At 47.6% G+C, this 18,061-nt stretch overlaps 1 protein-coding gene across 1 annotated transcript in view; it reads left to right on the top strand.

Annotated features, from left to right (window-relative positions):
* OBSCN (obscurin, cytoskeletal calmodulin and titin-interacting RhoGEF) overlaps positions 1-18,061 on the top strand; it is a 184,195-nt gene that overhangs the window by 164,611 nt on the left and 1,523 nt on the right. Inside the window, exons 103-116 of the mRNA XM_032686197.1 lie at positions 328-480; positions 1,303-1,348; positions 2,146-2,223; positions 3,304-6,886; positions 7,475-7,597; positions 8,962-9,072; positions 9,191-9,358; positions 9,772-9,894; positions 12,207-12,377; positions 13,649-13,769; positions 15,102-15,341; positions 16,150-16,373; positions 16,639-16,714; positions 17,858-18,007. Of these exons, the coding sequence (XP_032542088.1) occupies positions 328-480; positions 1,303-1,348; positions 2,146-2,223; positions 3,304-6,886; positions 7,475-7,597; positions 8,962-9,072; positions 9,191-9,358; positions 9,772-9,894; positions 12,207-12,377; positions 13,649-13,769; positions 15,102-15,341; positions 16,150-16,373; positions 16,639-16,714; positions 17,858-18,007 (5,367 nt within the window). The remainder of the gene's footprint in view (positions 1-327; positions 481-1,302; positions 1,349-2,145; positions 2,224-3,303; positions 6,887-7,474; positions 7,598-8,961; positions 9,073-9,190; positions 9,359-9,771; positions 9,895-12,206; positions 12,378-13,648; positions 13,770-15,101; positions 15,342-16,149; positions 16,374-16,638; positions 16,715-17,857; positions 18,008-18,061) is intronic.

The raw sequence follows: 18,061 nt of genomic DNA, 5'->3' as shown, positions 1-18,061 counted from the left end.
GAGAGCTGCATTCCCTGTAGTTCACAGTGGGAGCAGTGGATGAGGTTCAGTCTCCCCCTTCCCTGTTTTAGCCAACACCCCACTGCAACTGTGCCTTAATTCCTTAACTTACTACTATCCCAAATAAATAATGATTCAGTGAAGTGCCATGAAATGCTGGGGTGAAAGATGACTTGTTAGTGAACACCTTGCTCACAAGCAAGTCCCACACACGGAGTCCCTCAAATATCTTAAAACCCCAGGAGGGCACTTGTGCTTCTGTCATTTGAAAAGCAAATAAAGGTCTAAAATCCATCTCCTTTTACTTTGTGGTGTCCAATAAATAAGCCTCACGTGCAAGTCTCCATTTGCTGGGGAGAACGACAGGAAAACCCTCCTGAACATCCAGAGCGGGGAGATTTCATGGACCATTCCTGACGTTGTTCACTTGAGCGAAGATGCAAAGGACTTCATGAAAGGGATCCTGCAGCAGAACCCCAAGTGAGTGTCCTCCTGTGCTTCCTTCCTTAACTGAACCCCAAGTGAGTGCCCTCCTGTGCTTCCTTCCTTAACACAACCCCAAGTGAGTGTCCTCCTGTGCTTCCTGCAGCCCAGTGCAGGGGTGTTGGTGTCTCAGCAGGCACATCTCGGCTCCTCAGAGCTGTTGTTCCCTAGAAAAGTAGCAAGCTGGTGTTTCCAGACGTCCTGCCCTAATTTTAACTCGTTATTCCCCGTTACCCAAACCACAGTTTGGATATTTGCCAAATTGGGGTGGTGATGGTGACTCCCTGCCCCCTCCAGGCAGGTGAATTTCTGGAGCAACATAGACAAGTGGGAAGAGCAAGGACTGGTGTAGAGGGAGTTATGAGAGAATTAAATACCATTAACCATATCCATTAAGCAATTTCAGGTACAAAAGGAGGCTTGAAGGCAGGTTTGCAGGCCCTTGCTTTTTAATTTCATTTCTGTTCTTTCTGCCTCCTGCCAAAGCTGTTTTCTCTCTGGCCACCTAAAGAGGCAAAGTTCCTCTTAGGGCTGCTCTGGACACCCTTGAACAGGCTCCACACAGAGTGCCATGGGCTCTTCCTGGGGATCTGTGGGGAGTCTGGGAAAGAAAAAAGGAGGATTATTTCACCTCAAGGGAAGGAAACCTTGGGCTCAAAGCTGCTGTCTGCCTCGTTGGCTGCTCAGCTCTAAACCAGCAGCCTGAGGACACACACCAAAGTGTACACGTGTGTCCATGTGTAGCAGCACCTTCAGGAAGATCTTGTGGTTGCTTTGGAAGTGACTTCCAACTAAAATGCCCATCTGTTCTCTTACCAGAGCCAGGCCTAGTGCTTTGGACTGTCTGTCCCACAAGTGGTTCATGGTAAGTTTGTCCTGGTCCTTTATTAGTCATTACAATAATGAGGTTGGAAGAGACCTTGGCAGGGACGGCCCCAAAAGCTGCTGGATATTTGCTGGTTTACTTTTTTCCCATGGTCTCCTATTTTCTGTGCCACAGGAGAGCTCAGGCCTGGCTCCCCAGGAAGAGGTTTACATGCCAGGATATCTTTCCTTTCAAAGGATAAAGATTTACTACTGACGTGAGCAGATATAACATGGAATCATTTAGGTTGGAAAACCCCTCTAAGGTCGTGGAGTCCAACCATTAACCCAGCACTGCCAAGGCCTCCACTAAACCATATCCTCAAGTGCCACATCTTTTAAATCCTTCCAGGGATGATGATTCCACCATCCTGCCCTGAGAAGACTGTTTCAATCCTTGACTACCCTTTCCAGGAAGAAATTTTCCCTAATATCCAAACTAAACCTCCCCTGGTTCAACTTCAGGCTGTTTCCTCTTGTCCTATCACACATCAAAATAGGAAGGAACCTGTGGCTTTGCAGGGCAAAGTTATGGTTTATATTCCAATGCCTTAAATCACTAAAGGGAAGAGCTAAATATTAACAATAAAAAAAAGGATTTAATGACATGTATTGAACAAGGGTTACTTTTATCACTGATTTTTGTCTGCAATTTAACTATGAAGGGATTGTAGCATTTGGTCTACTGTAGCTTTCCTAAATTAAACAACTCTGGAAGGAGGGAATCTTAGAGAGTTATTAGGAAATTAAGTCATTTTTTTTTTGAACCAATGATTTTCCTCTCATTCCACCTGGCAGCACAATGTCCCCCTCGAAGCAGCTCATTTCATTAATACCAAGCAGCTCAAATTCATTGTGGCTCGGAGCAAGTGGCAGGTGAGTTGCCCTTAATCTATATTTTTGTTATATAATCTATATAATAATCGATAATAATCTTTATACCATATAATAATAATATATATTATAGGTTATTTATATTATATATTATCTAACACATATTATCTAATATTTAATTATATTGTATTGCATATTATATTATTATATACCATATACTATGTATTATATATATATTAATCTAGAATGTATAATATACAATAATATATAATAATCTATATAATCTATATTTTTGTTATATATATTTTTTTATTTACATTTGAATCTTTGAAAGTCTTTTGGGCTTGGACAGTGAGCTCAGCAGAGATCTCAGCTTGGCTGTGAAGGGGGAATAAGCCTAGGAGGCTGCAGTTCAGGGATGTGTCAGGAATTAATTATCTAGGCTTTTACTGCCTTGGAAACACTTGGTCTCATGCAGGTGCCTGTAAGACACAAGGTTGTGTCTAAGTAAGGTACCCTCAGCTGCCTTTGCTGAATTATAGACAGGCCTCCAAAAATACCTCTTTTCCTGAGGTTCTCTAAAATGATGGGATTGATTGCCTTCTGAAAATGCCAGTTTCTCCCTGCTGGCTGGAAGGGGAGGGCAGCTGCCCAATTTCAACTGAGATGTCTCACATGGCAGAAGTTAGAGCAGAGGAATCCCACCTCCTGCACTGTGGTAGGTCTTCTGTTGACCTAAGTCACTGTAGGTTGAACTGCAATCAATGGATTTAAGGCCATTGATTCCAGCAAGTCTTTCTTCTGATGTTTTCCATTAAAAACTCCTTTCCATCTGCTTTGAGTGGCCAGATTGACTTCGACATCTCAAGCAGGGTCCTGCTTCCCTGATCACAATAGCAAGTATGTCCCCTGAAGTCAATTTAGTTTCATGTCTGTCAATGAGGGAAGAGGAAGATTTGGAGAGCAAATGAGGCCCAGATTGGTGACATGTGTAAAGGGTTGGCAGTGTGTAATTAAACTCGTGGGTAATTAGGAGTTCAGGAGCTCATTTGTGTATGTTTGCTTTGCCATCCTCCCACCATGTCTCCATCTCACTGTGCTGTATTTTGTTTGGCTCCCCAGCGGTCTCTGATGTGCTACAAATCCATCCTGGTAATGAGGTCTATCCCAGAAATCCTGGAAAGGACCCACGACAACACCTCCCTGGCCATGTCCCGACACCTCATCGAGGAAAGCACTTCATCCAGTACCAGTGGCTCCTCTTCAGACAACGAGAACTCGAATTTCCCCAAGAAGAGGCACTTTGGCTCCACACCTGAGCTGCACTTGCCCGTATTTGAAGCACCAAGTTATCAGGAGCCTCCAAAACGTTCAAGTGAGCAGAAGCATTCCAAGACACCAGTCCCTCCAGTAAAACCCATGAGGAGGAAATATGCTTCCATGAAAGCTGAGATGGGGGACAAATCACCCACAGAAAGCAAAGAGCTCATGGCAAGTGTCTTCCAGGAGAAGGAGGAGGGGCTCCATCCCAGTGTTAGAGGCGAAGGAGCAGAGCCATCCCAAAGGAGCGGTGCTGCCGAGCCTTCATCCGTGAGGGCTTCCACGGAAAGCACATCACATCCAGGTCAGAAAGGAAAACCAGACATGTCTTTAGCTGATAAAGAGAAGATTGAAAAGGCTGGGGATGGCACAGAAAAGCCATCTGCCTTTGTGCCCAGGCAGAGCGTCATCAAAAGCACTTTCTACAGCCAAGCAACAGAGCTCCCTGCAAGGCCGCCTTCCTCCCCAGGCAGGGAGTTCAGGAGGCACCTGGACAGAGCCAGGAGGACTTTCCGGAAAGGTGGATATTCGAAGGTGCCCCTCAGTGGTCTCCGTGAGCCCCTCCTGGAGCAGTTTGAGCTGGAAGAGGAAGAGGAAGAGGAAGAGGAAGGAGATGATCGCAGGGAAAGCCTGCTGGGATCCTTGACCAAATCAGCGTCATTTGACACTGCCAGGAAACCACCACATCCTGCCATTGCTGGTGCCAGCAGGAGCCGTTCCCTGGACGACTACAGGCTGAGAGCCTCGAGGTCACTGAGGGAACAAGATATTTTGGAAGAAGACTGTGATGTCTTGTCCCAGGAGAGCTGCCCTGAAGGCAGTGACCACTGTGACATTGCTGCAGGGCCTGGCAAGGGATGCTCTGTAGACACATCAAAGCAGGAGGAAGTCAGGAGAGCCAGCAAGGATTGTTCAGGAGAGAAGCCCTGTCCTTCCACACATTGTGATGGTAATGAGTGCCCAGCTGCTTTTATGCAACAGGCTGAGGGACTTCCAGTGTCACCTCACAGGAGTGAAAATAGGAAACCTTTACTGAAGAAGTCAAAAGCTACTGAGATTGAGGAGGATGCTGAAGATTTGGAAGGCAAAAGCCCCATTCTGACTGCCCAGTGCTTAGACATAACTGCATCAGCAGCCCAAAAACATGAGAGCCTGGAGGGTAAATCTGGTTTTCAGGAGGGCAAAGAGTCCATTCCAACCCTGTCACAGTCAGAGGCCACCTCTGAGTCATCTCCCACGAGTAAAGGAGGTGTGTGTCTGCCCCAGCAGTCTGCTCACAGCACTGACATCCACCCGGATCAAAAAGGTGGAACGTTGCTGATCAAAAGGACGGCTCCAGTTCCACCTTGGAAGGACAAAAGGCAGAAACATTCAGGTGAAAAGGCCTCTACTCACAGCGTTGCTGAGTCTGAACTCATGGAGCATGAAAGCTCTGCTGTTCCAGCAGAACAGACAGAGACCGATTCACTTCCAGTACGTAAAGACAAAAGTCGGGAACTTCCCGGGGAAAGTGTTCCAGCAGCTCCCGTCTCTTTGGGCAAGCAGCCAGGTGTCCTCACAGCTGGTGAAGGGGCTCCTCAGAAGGTGAAGACCCGCAAAGAGGTGAGATCTGCTGTCCTGGGGGAGGAAGAGCTGGGTGTGACAGGAGTCACTCCACCATCAGCCCATGCTGGTGAAAGCCAAGCTCACAGGAAGGCTCCTGCTCGTGGATTCACAGCATCAGCCAGCCTGAAAGGAGAGCACCTCGCTGTTCCCAAAGTCCCATCACCCCAATCAGTGCCGACTCCGATCTCCGGTGGAGCATGGGCTGAAAGGGAAGGGCCAGCTCACAGCAAGGAGAGGTTTACTGCCGTGAGGAGCGAAAGCTCTGCTGTCACAGAGGTTGTTCCCAGCTTGGCCCATGAAGGAGCCAAACCCCAGAAGGTTCCTGAAGGCCATGGTGTTCCAGAGAGCAGACACACAGCAGGAACGGTGTCCTCCCAAAGCACTGCTCTCCCTTCGGTCTGTGAGAGGGAAAAACGGGAACATCCGTCCCTTCACAGGGAGGTGACATCTGCCATGACAGCAAGTGGAAGCCCAGCAACTGTGCAGACCACGTCTGCTCCTTTCCCCAAGGCTGGACATGGGGTGCTGGAGCAGCACAGGGCTGCCGGTCCCAGTGCTGGGATTTCTGATGGTCTGGGGGGTGCATTAACTGCTGCACAACCAGAAGGTGCTCCAGCTTCAGCCTATGAAGTAGAATATGAGGAACATCCAAAGGTCCATGGTGAGGGTGAAGGCGTTGCCTTAGAAAGTGGAAGATCTGATGGTGGAAAAGCTGTCCCACCGTCACTCCGCAGGGATCGCGGTCAGGAGCGATCACATCACAGGTCTTCCTTCTACAGTGATGAGGAGTCTGCTGTGCTGGAGGGCTTAGTGGACGAGATGGTTTCCCTCTCTGAAGAGATGAATGTTTGGGCAGAGTCAGTTTCTGGAGAGAAGGAGAGCAGAAAGCACATCTCTCCCCCCACACAGGTGTTCTACAAAGGCCCAGGTAGCCAAGCACCCAGGGACACCTCCTCCCCTTCTGTAAAACAGGGTGAAAGAGGGGAAGCCTCTGAACAGGATGACCTTGAAGAACCCTACCTTGCTGTGAGTGAGGAGTCAGAGGCTCTGGAAGGGCAGGGAGCACAGACAGTTCCTTGTGAATGTGAACACCTGGAGGACTTGGCGTTTGAGAGCCCCACTTCCAGCCGAGCCAGCGTTTCCTCAACAGAGAGCTTGGACACCGGGAAAAGACCCAGCCGGGTGTCAGTGATCAAGGACACCGGGAAACACCCAGAAGTGTCTTTGGTGAAAATCAAAGACCTGTCAGATGAATCCCCCAGTACTGGCAGCGGCCCTCAAAAATTTGACATCTCAGAGGTGGAACCTGCCTACTTGAACTTCTCTGACTTGTATGACATCGTCTATTTTCCGTTTGAATTTCTGAGCTACAAGAAGCCTTCGCCCAAGCCAGTTCGTAGACGGTTTATTCCTCTCGGTGAAAGGGCAAGGTCCCCTCCTGCAGGGCATCTGCATAAGGATAAGAGGCTGTGCATCAGGGAGCAGGCAGAGGACAAGAACAGGAAGAACTGTTTGGAAATATCTGAGGATTCAAAGGCAACTCACTTAGTGGCCATGGGGAAAGGGGCAGAGAGCCATAAAGAAATGTATGGCTCCCAAAAGGACTCCAGTGGGAAGCAGAAAAGCTCCTTCCACACCAAGCCAGGACTCTTTAAGCCATATGCAAGGTCTCATTCAGTGGAGCTGTCAGTGGAGCAGAGTCTGAAGAAGAAAGTAAAAGCTTCTGTTGCCCATATTTCAAGAATCCTAAAAGGAAAGACATCTCCTGAGCCAGAGGAAGGTAAGTGTTTCACTCTGCTCCTTTATAGATTTTCTGCTATAACTGGGCTCTGATAAAGCTGCCTTTTCCTTTTATCTGAGGCTGTGGTTAGACTGGGATTGTAAAACTGGCCATGGCAGGTTATGAAATCAGCAGTTTCCAGCTCCAGCACTACCCCTCTGTTACTGGGTTACCCCAGTGCAGAGGCAGATGGGTTAATCCACTGATGGAAGGGGCTCAAATTCCCCTGTCTGAGGTTGCACAAAAGCAGACCAGGGCTGGGTGATGTTTTCCTTGCTGCAGTTATCATCTGACCATGGTAAATCTCAAAAAAATAAAGTGACTGGGAGGAGCTGATGAAGTCACCCTGGCTATTGGACATCAGGATCTGTCCTTTCTTCTCTACCATCCCTAGATATTCCCTGTTCTTCCAGGACACTGTTGTGTTTGTCACAGCTGTCACAGCCTTCCCTGCTGACTGAAGGCTGGTTAATAAGGGAACCTGTGAGTGATGAGCTGTTTATGTGTGAATGGAGGAGCTGTCACTGTAAATTGATGCCATGGGGAGAAGGATGGCCTTGAATGACTTCTCATCCTTCCTCAAAACAGAGTTTGGTGAGCTGGGAAGTGAGGCAGCAGAAAAAGAGCTGTTAACAGGGGCTGAAGGATCTCTGAAGAGGAAATCAGCACTCTCCTCATTCAAGTTGCCAAGCCTCATGCCAAAGGAGAAAGGTATTGGCTGTGGCACAAGCCAGTGGTTTGTTTTAGCATGAAGTATCAGTAATGAAAATCCCAGTGCTGTGTGAGGCCAGTTTCTAAGGATGGATCTGCAGTGATTGTCTGGAGATGATCTGGACCAACTCATGTAGCATGGGCCAGTCTCCTCTGTTTACATCATAACTAGGACATTGATAAAACCTGTCATGGCATTGTTTGCAAATTGGAGCCACTCTAAGAAGCCACTGCAAAGGAATAAAATCCAGGTGTAAGATACGAAGAGAATAAAAGGAGTATCCATGGGTGGGAAGGCAGAGGCAGGGAACTATGAATTCCTATGCTCCAGTCCTGAATGGATGTGTTAAGTCCAGACATGCTGCTACAGAGCTATGGAATGAAAAATAATGGGGCAGCCCCACATGGTGCATCAGTGAAGCAGAACTTGCTTTTTCCCAGACAAGTTTCCCCTTGACTCTGTCAGGAGCACTTCCCAAGGTCAGACTAATGTCCCAGCACTCAGCAGAGCCCAGGGAAACACTGGGAAGGGCAGGTGTGGGAGGCTGGCAGCTCCTGGCAAGTGGGGAGAAAGAAACCCTGAAGAAGCACAGAAGAAAACCTGAGCTCCCCCCTTGCCATGGAGGCAGGAGCAGATTTGATGCTCTATGGGGTTTTTCCTCCTTTCATATCCATCTTTCATCTCTGCTTCTCTCTTCTTACGTTGTCTTGATCATGGAATCATTTAGGTTGGCCAAGACCTCTAAGATCATTGAGTCCAACCGTTCCCCAGCACTGCCAAGGCCACCAGTAAACCCCATCCCCAAGTGCCACATCCACATGTCTTTTAAATCCCTCCAAGGGTGGTGACTCCACCACTGCCCTGGGCAGTCTGTTCCAATCCATGATGACCCTTTCCATGAAGATAGTTTCCCTAATAACCAATCTAACTCTCCCCTGCTGCAACTGGAGGCCATTTCCTCTTGTCTTATTTGATCCCTTCATCCTCGAAATACCATCATTTAGTTTTGCCCCCACATTTTGGCTCGGCCAGGGGAACACTCTTGCTGTGACATGATCTCTCTCTGCTCTGAGCTGTTCTGCTGCCTCAGCTGTACCAGCAGGGCTGGGCAATGCAGGTATTCCCTATGGACTTCCCAAGATCCATCTGGGTGATCATGTATGAGCAGTCACACTGTGTCCCTGGGGCTCCTGCACCTGTGCTCAGTGCCCGGGGGGTTCTCCAACGGGAGGTCAAAAGGCGAGAGCGAGAACCAGAAATGTTCTTGAACAATTAGAAAGGTTTTCTGATGTCTTGCATGCATTTTTTTCCACATAACTCTCCTGGCTATTCTGAATTGATGTTTTTTTCCTCTTCCCTGCAGCCCCATCCTTCACTGAGGAGCTCATGGACCAGGCTGCTGCCGTGGGACAGTGCTTGACGCTGTCGTGCCGGACGGCAGCTCACTCCTCCCTGCACATCAACTGGTTCAGAGGTGACACTGGCATCCCTCCAGGGAGTCCCTGACCTCTGGGACAGGGGTGCAGGGAGGGGTTTAGACACCTTGGTGTCAACTTTCAGGGTGCTTATCTCTCCTACCTTCTGCTTTTCAGACGGGATCCCTGTCCAGAGCAGCAGCCGGATCCTCATCTCATCCACCCTCAAACACTTCCAGCTCTTAACTATTCTCTCTGTTAATCCTGAGGATTTTGGTATTTACACCTGTGTGGCCACAAACTCCCTGGGTTCGGCATCCACCTCTTGTGTCATAAGAAAAGCAGGTAAGAGGAGAAGCAGCTACAGAAACAGGTGTTATAAATAATTCTACCCCAAAATGTGACCTGTACACACCTTTGAGGTGAGATTTCTGCAGAGAGGTGCAGAGGACAATCTCTCCCTTGCTGTTGTCCACAGCCTTTGCTCTCTGGTAGTGTGGCACATACTGCAGGGTTCATTGCCTCTTCTTCACTCTTCTGGATTCAGAGCCCTCCAAGACAAAACTTTAATACTGAGTTTAAATTAAGGTTGGGTTAAATTGCTGTTTCTCTAGGTGTGTGCCTATATATACATATAAAACACATACATATATATATATATAAATAATATCTGTAACCGAGACATGCTGGGTGTAGGGTTTTGATTCACAGCAGTGCTGCTCTTAACAGTCCTTGGGTTTTGTGCCTCCTCTCAACAGAGGTTCCTCCCAGCCCTCCACCCCCTGACATGGTGGAAGTCTACAAGGACGGAGTGCAGGTGGTCTGGAAACCTGTGGAGACCAACACCCCTGTCCATTACACCATCCAGTGCAAGAGTGAAGGTAAAGTGCTGTCCTTACACCTCACAGGGAACATCTTGGTTTGTGTGATCCCTTCGCCAGCTGGATATTTTACTTTTATTCAGAAACAGCCTGATTAACTCCCTAGTTTTGAGTTAGGAATGAAATCCATACAGCCATCATTCAGCCATCTGAAAGTTAAGTGTTGTGCTAAATAAATCAGCCTGGAAAATATGCATCTTCATACCAAGGCTTTGCTGAAGTGTGACTCAAACTAGGTGACCTGAAAGTTATGACCAAAAAGTGAGCAGCTACAGAAGAAAATGCCTGGTTGGTGCCTGATACACAGCCTTGAGTAATTTGGCAAAATGATACACTAATAATGGCCAGCAACAACATCATCCTATAACCAGGCTTTCTGGACAGTCTGTTGTGGAGAAAGGTGATCTGTCAAAAAGGAAGTTCATCCTCTGCTAAACAGCCATGCTTTCTTTTCCCATTGATTGTGGAGGAAGCTCAGGACAAAGAGCCAGAATAAATACCCACATTTTGGCAATACTGCACCACCCCTTTGATGTTCTCTTGGAAGGGTTGGTCCAGAGCTTAAGGAAGTCAGTGAATCATAATATCATGGAATTATAAAAAGGTTTGGGTTGGAAAGGACCTTAAAGACCATCCAGTCCCACCCCCTGCCACTAGCCCAGGTTGCTCCAAGCCCCGTCCAACCTGGCCTTGGACACTTCCAGGGATGGGGCAGCCACAGCTTCTCTGGGCAACCTGTGCCAGGGCCTCACCACCCTCACAGGGAAGAATTTCTTCCAAACATCTGATCTAAATCTCCCCTCTTACAGTTTAAAGCCATTCCCCCTCATCCTGTCACTATGTGCCCTTGTCAAAAGCAGATGTTTTCCTGTTCAGTTACAAAAGCTTTGAACCAAATCCCCAAGCCTGTTCCGTCTCTCCTGGGACTGCTTTGCTGTTGTCACTACGAATGTGATGTCTGACAGCAATGCCTTCTGCAGTCACACAGGCACAGCCCTTTGGATTCAGCTGCTCCATGTTCCCTCATCTAATTCCCCAAATATGCAAACACTCCCTTCTGGATTAGCACGGGCATAGGCAGTTTTCAGCCTTTTCCCTCTGGAGCGGGTGTGAGTCACTTTTTCTCCGACGCCACTTTCTTTTTGTTATTCCTTTTTGACTCAACAACAGGACACACTCTGTGGAGGATAGAAACACAAGTTGTTCCAATTAGGAAGAAAACCAGCAAATGGCATCTCTAATCTTCCATTGCATTCTGTGTATTTAGCAGGAATATGCAAAGTTCCTGAACACAGGAGGATTAAGTTAAACAGGAAAATATTCCTTGTTTTATCCATGACTTGACAACAGGCTTTTGCCAGCTGCTTCTGCAGGGACTTTTCTCTAAGCTGTATCTGCTCCTTCTTATACAAACACATCCCTAAATTCAGCCAGTACCCTGCAAAGTCATCAATACTTTTAGTTTGGGCAGTGAATTACTGCTTATTTAAAGGTTTGAGGCCTCCAGAAGTGTTTATTTGAATGAAAGGATGGGTTTAATCTCAGGCAGTAGAAAGGAGTTGAGTTCAGCCTTGAGCACAGCAGCAAAACATGAGACACAGCAACATGTGAAATGAAAGGTCATTAAATGTTTGCTGGTGATTTTCTCCTTCCCACCTTAGTCCCACAAATTATGAGTCCAGAACATATCTGCAATTTCAGTTCCCTGAGAAATCATCTGAGTTTCATAAAAGCTCAGTAAAACTGCCTGCATTTCAAACACTGGTTTTGCTTGGAGAGTGTTGGTGGATAGTCCTGTCCAGGAATCCTCATGGTCTCAACTGGATTCAGGACAGGGCTAAAAGGAAAAACAAATCAGTGATTTAGCTGGGGGTCCTGTTTGGGGTTCTTGGTGGATATTTGCATTAGAGATTGGTGCAGGAATTAGATAAACAGAAAGAACACAGGAAAGTTTCCCCATTACCCTCTGACAGAATATTGGCACAACTTGAACTTGTCAGATATAAACCAGCTGATTTCAGAAGAGTGATATAAACCAGCTGATTTCAGAAGAGTAACACAGGGACAGTGAGTGTCACCATACACAAAAGTTGGCCATAGCAAGTTGGTTTTTCTTTCATTCTGCAAGATTCAGAGAATCACAGAAGGTTAAGGGATTGGAATGGGCCTTTTTTTCTTCATATTCCCAGCACATAAGTAAAGCTGGTGGAAAAAACCCCAAAACAATAAAACCCAAAACCTCAAAAAAGCCACAACCCAGTGAGATCATCATAACTGAGTCCCGGTGTCTTTTCTCTCTTTCCTTGGTTAAGATGGGGAGTGGACAACTCTGGCTTCTGACCTCGCTGACTGCTGCTACTATGCCAAAAATCTGCCCAAGGGGTTTATCTATCACTTCAGGATTGCCTGCACCAGCAAAGCAGGAATGGGCCCCTACAGCGACCCATCTGCCAGCGTGAAAATCACCGGGGAGGATCCAATGGGTAAGATCAGATCCCGAGAAACCGTCGGGATCTTCCTGCGTCAAAACCACTGCACCCTTTTAGATGTGGGCCCAGAAGTCAAGAGCAAGTGAACCAAGGCCAGTTCCACTTGGCTCAGGGTGGTTTAGGGTTTTTCTATCTAAAATTACGTTATTTTCTAATTCTGGACACGGGGGAATATGTATAAATATATCAGAAAACCCAATAAGAGAATTGTGTAAATAGAAACAATATGTAAATATATGTAAAATTTAATAATAAAATAGAAACCTGGGAACTGAAGATTACCTGTTGAAGACACACTCAGGTTTGATTAGGGATGATGAAGAAATGGGTCTTGGACCATAAATGTGTGACTGGAGGCATTTATCTCTTGATATAGATCTGCCACTGGTGAAAGCCCTGGACCTGCTCTATATTATGGACTAAATCCTAAATTCAGTAGTTAACATCTCTATTCTGGTGTTTTCCTTTGGGAATTATTGTCCTTCTGTGATGAATTTTCCAGCTGTATTTTGTCTCTGAAGTAAAGAAAGCCCAATTTACTACTTTTTTTCACTTGTTTGACTGCATTGTACAACTCACATGTTTTTAAAATTAAGAAATCCGTAACCCCACAGCAAACATATCCTTGTAGCAAAGCATCCTTTCTGCCAAGAAATAGAAGGATGGTCTAACTGGAATTTCCTCCCAGTGGAGAGGATTGCTCTGTAAAAATCAGTTCACAGAGATATTTTTAACTCACCTTAAATCCTCTGCTTTCCCTTGGTCCAGGAGCCATCAATGTATCTCAGTGTGTCCAGCATTTCCAAGCAGATGCTTTAAAGAGATGATTTAGTGTTTCAGGGAGCACTTGGACACAACCACACACCAGAAACCAGAGCAAAAAGTTTCAGCTGCTGCCCTGAAATATCCACCCAAAAGAAGTTTCTAGTTCTCTGTCAGTGCCTTGCTGTGACCTGGTGACTCGTTATGTGAGGAGATGTGAACCAGTGGCTCAGATGTTTGATATATCATAGCACACAATATACAGTCCATCTCATACTGCCTGAAGTGGCCACATCAGGGAATTTTTGGGTGGAAAGAGCAGGATCTGTTGCATTCCAACAGCACTAGGTGCCACAGCTGGGATTCAGGCTGCAGAGTCAACTGGAGAAAGCTCTGCTGTCTGTCGCCTTTGCTGTTGTTCATACATAGTGGAGCTTCAGAAAGGTCCCATTTTCCACACAGAGCTGTTTTCCCATGTAATCCCTGTCCCTTTTTCTTTCCAGAGCTTCGTGCTGCAACACAGGGCATCCCAGCACCTGCTGCTGAGGAAGAGAGTGAAATAATCACACCATCCGAGCCCTTCCCAACCTACCAGACCTACGCCTTCCAAACAGAGATCAAAAGGTAGAAAATCCAGCTGAGTTCTCTGTGATCCAGAGGGAAATCCTACGTGTGATGGAGCACCTCTCCTATGAGGAAAGGCTGAGAAAATTGGGATTGTTCAGCCTGGAAAAGAGGAGGCTATTTGTGGCCTTCCAGGACCTGAAGGGAGCTACAAGAAAGATGGAGGGGGACTATTTACAAGAGCATGGAGTGATAGGACAACAGGGAATGGCTTCAGACTGAGAGAGAGCAGGGTTAGATCAGATATTAGGAATAAATTCTTTACTGTGAGGATAATGAGGCCCTGGCACAGGTTGCCCAGAAAAGCTGTGGCTGCCCCTGGATCCCTGGAAGTGTCCAAGACCAGGTTGAAAGGGGCTTGGAGCAACCTGGGCTAGTGGGAGGTGTCCCTGCCCATGGCAGGGGGTGGAACTGGATGGTCTTTAAGGTCCCTTCCAACCCAAACCATGCTAGGATTCTGTATTTCTATGATTTTATGATTCTATGTGGCTGGACTTTAGAAAAGTCACATTTATAAATGTGCTGCTCAGCAAGTGTCACAGTGGGTTGCTGAAAACCCCTCCACAGTGAAACACACAAGCTGTTGGCTGAGTGATCTTCACCTTGGTTTGGTAGGATTTAGTTGTGGATTTTTTGGGAGAGCAAAAGGGTTGTAGAATCATAGAATGGTCTGGGTTGGAAGGGACCTTTGAAGGTCATTTAGTCCAACCCCCTTGCAACGAGCAGGGACATTTTCAACCAGGTCAACTTGCTCAGAGCCCCATCCAACGTGACCTTGAATGTTTCCAGGGATGAGGCATCTGGTACCTTTCTGGGCAACCAGTGCCAATGTTTTATACCCTCATTGTATAAAAATTCATCCTTATATCCTGTCTAAATCAGCTCTCTTAATTTAAAACCATCACCCCTTGTCCTATCACAACTGGGCAGCAGGGCAGTCACTTGATATCTCGTGAAGTGAGCCCAGGGCTAACAGAGTTTCCTGTCCTTGCTGCATCGGCCTTTGCAGGTACCAGTTTCAGTCAGGGGGGTGGGATGCAACTTTCTCTGCCTAGAAGAGAGGCACTGGCTTCTGTTGCCAACAAGAAGTTCTCTTGCTCTCTCCTTCTCTCTCTCCAAAGGAGTTAAGCTCTCACTCCTGTAATTTAAAATGACTGTTTAGTTTAGAGACACAGGAGGATGTGCAAACTGTGAGAATGAATTCAATAACTCCCCATCGGGTGTGGACGAAAAACACAGCATGGGATTCTGGTGCTTTTAAAGAACAGAAGTTCCTGGCTCTTCCAGGAGCAGCAGAGAAGTTTAGTGTCCCTTTGTGTTCCTTTGTACCAGGGGGCGATTCAGCATCGTCCGACAGTGCAGGGAGAAAGTGAGCGGCAAGACTTTGGCTGCAAAAATCATCCCTTACTGGCAAGAGGACAAGCAGACTGTGCTCCTGGAGTACCAGGTCCTGAGGAAACTCCACCACACAAACATAGCCCAGCTGAAGGGAGCCTATGTCAGCCCACGGCACTTGGTGTTGATCCAGGAGGTGTGTGTGGGACCAGAGCTGCTCCACTCCTTGGCACTACGGTAAGAACACGTTAAGGTTTTCCACTCAGGGCTGGAAAACCCCTATTGCTTTCTCCTGACAAGCTGGATCATCCCTCTCCATCAATTCCAGTGTGCTGTCATTGCACATGGGATTTGTTCTGCAGCCTCTTGAGAGATTCAAGAATTACTTTGGTTCCCTATAAGGTTGGGACAATTCAGGGCTGCCCAGTTGAGACACTGAAAGCAGTTTACAGTAGTTGATATGAAATTCCATCTCCCACAACATCAAGGTTACTCAGAAAATCTCAGTAGTTGATATGAGATCCCATGTAAATAAACCCTAGTAGGTATTTTCCCCTTCCCCTAATGCTGAGTAGTTGTGTTTTGTCTGAAAACCCTCTCACACTGGGGCAAATTGTGGGAGGGGGACTTGAACTTAGAAATTGGATTTCTGAGCGTCTCAAACCACCACACTCCCACAACATGGAGGTTACTCAGAAAATCTCGTTTCTCCTCCACATTGTTTCTCAGAATGTCAGAAAATGTATCTGATGAAAGCCTGTGGTTAAAAGAGAGGCATTGGTGGGCATCAAATCTGCATTTTGATTTCTGCCCAACCCACTGCTTTCTCTGACACGCAGCTCTACAACCTCCTGAGCTTCTTGTATCTGTAAATTTGACTCACAGGATGGGTTGGCCTCCCCATACACAACAGATTTGCTAAATGAAGAGTTGTTTCCTCTTGACCCTCAAGGGCCTGATGGGATTAAACATCCAGGGGTGTAGAAAAGCATTCTTGGGCATGGAGATAGGGAATAGAAAACAGAGCTGTCCTTTCTCCCACCAGGACATCGTACTCGGAAGTGGAGGTCCGGGACTACCTGTGGCAGATCCTCAGTGCCACCGAGTACCTCCATGCCCACAACATCCTGCACCTGGATCTCAGGTCTGAGAACATGATCATCACCGAGCCCAACCTGCTGAAACTCCTGGATTTTGGGAACGCACAGTTCTACACACAAGACAAAGTCATTACCATGGACAAGTGCATGGACTATGTCGAAACCATGGGTGAGTACAGAGTTCAGTCACACTGCCCCAGTGGGCATCCAGGGGTCCAGAGCTCAGGGATCAAGCACTGCTGTCACCTGGCCTGAGGTCCTCAAGGTTTCACTGCAATCAGCATCTACAAAGGTGTCTTACCTCAACCAGCTCCCTGTCCCGGGAGCAGCTTCTTCTTCTTCACTTTTGGGAAGGCAGCAAAAGTACCCACTGCCTTTGTGCTGCTCTCAGTGCATTGGAGCAGAGCTGGGCTCACACCAGTTTGCTTTTCCAGCTCCAGAACTGCTGACAGAGCAAGGAGCCCTCCCACAGACTGATATTTGGTCCATTGGAATCACAGCCTTCATCATGTAAGTCAGTCTGTCCTTCCCTGCCCTGTGAACAGCCTTAAAACCACAATTTCAGAGTCACCAGTCAGGGAAGATGCATTGACTCAGAGAATTGACATCAGTTGTGCCAACTCTCCTTGGCAATGCCAAGGAAGGCTGTGGGATGGAGGGGATGGAGCTGGCTGTGGGATGGAAGGGATGCAGTTGGCTGTGGGATGGAGGGGATGGAACTGGCTGTGGGATGGAAGGGATGAAGCTGGCTATGGGATGGAAGGGATAGAGATGGCTGTGGGACAGAGGGGATGGAGCTGGCTATGGGATGGAAGGGATGGAGTTGGCTGCACAATGTGAGGATGCCCAGTCCCAGCCATGTCTCCCTGTAGAGGAAGGAGGCTGTTTTATAACACAGCAGCTGCTGGTGGTTTTCTCTTGTCTGAAAAGCCCCAGCTTTACCAAAAAAATCCAAATGATACCAAGTGGAAAAGCAGCCAAAGTCATGAAACTCACTGAAGAACAGTGGCCTTTGAGATTTTTATTTCCTGTATGATGTTTCTGTGCATTGTCATGACCCTCCTCTCACTGCTGAGTGGGAGTTACTGGGAGAAGGAGCATCCTGAGCAATGCCCTTATAAGAGTCAGAGAATCCTAGAATGGTTTGGGTTAGAAGGGACCTTAAAGATCATCCAGTTCCAAATTCCCTGCCATGGGCCACTAGCCCAGGTTGCTCCAAGCCCCGTCCAACCTGGCCTTGGACACTTCCAGGGCTGGGACAGCCACAGCTTCTCTGGGAAACGTGTACCAGGGCCTCACCACCCCTATAGTAAAGAATTTCTTCCTAATATCTAATCTAAAGCTCCTTTATTGTAGTTAAAAACTGTTCCCCCTTGTCCTGTCGCTCTAGGCCCTTGTCCCCAGTCCCTCTCCAGCTCTCCTGGAGCCCCTTTAGGCCCTGGAAGGGGCTCTCAGGTCTCCCTGGAGCCTTCTCTTCTTCAGGTGAACCCCCCCAGCTCTCCCAGCCTGGCTCCAGAGCAGAGGGGCTCCAGCCCTTGGAGCATCTCCGGGGCCTCCTCTGGACTCACTTCAACAAGTCCACACCCTTCTTATGCTGGAGACTCCAGAGCTGGAGGCAGTTTCACTCTGATCAATTCTCTTCTTTTGGGGCAGGTTGAGTGCCAACTACCCCGTCAGCTCCGACGTCCCCTGTGAGTTCCTGAGAACCACCAGGAAGGGCAAAGTGAAGCTCACGCGGTGCTACGCGGGTCTGTCCGGGGGGGCTGTGTCCTTCCTCCAGAGCACTCTGTGTGCAAACCCCTGGTAAGGTGGTGTCTGCTCTCCCAGCTGCACAGCTGGGGCAGATCCTGGCTATTG

The sequence above is a fragment of the Chiroxiphia lanceolata genome, chromosome 1 (assembly GCF_009829145.1).
Source record: "Chiroxiphia lanceolata isolate bChiLan1 chromosome 1, bChiLan1.pri, whole genome shotgun sequence".
NCBI lineage: Eukaryota > Metazoa > Chordata > Aves > Passeriformes > Pipridae > Chiroxiphia > Chiroxiphia lanceolata.
Note: the sequence above shows the minus strand (reverse complement) of the source record. Positions and strands in the feature narration are given on the sequence as shown.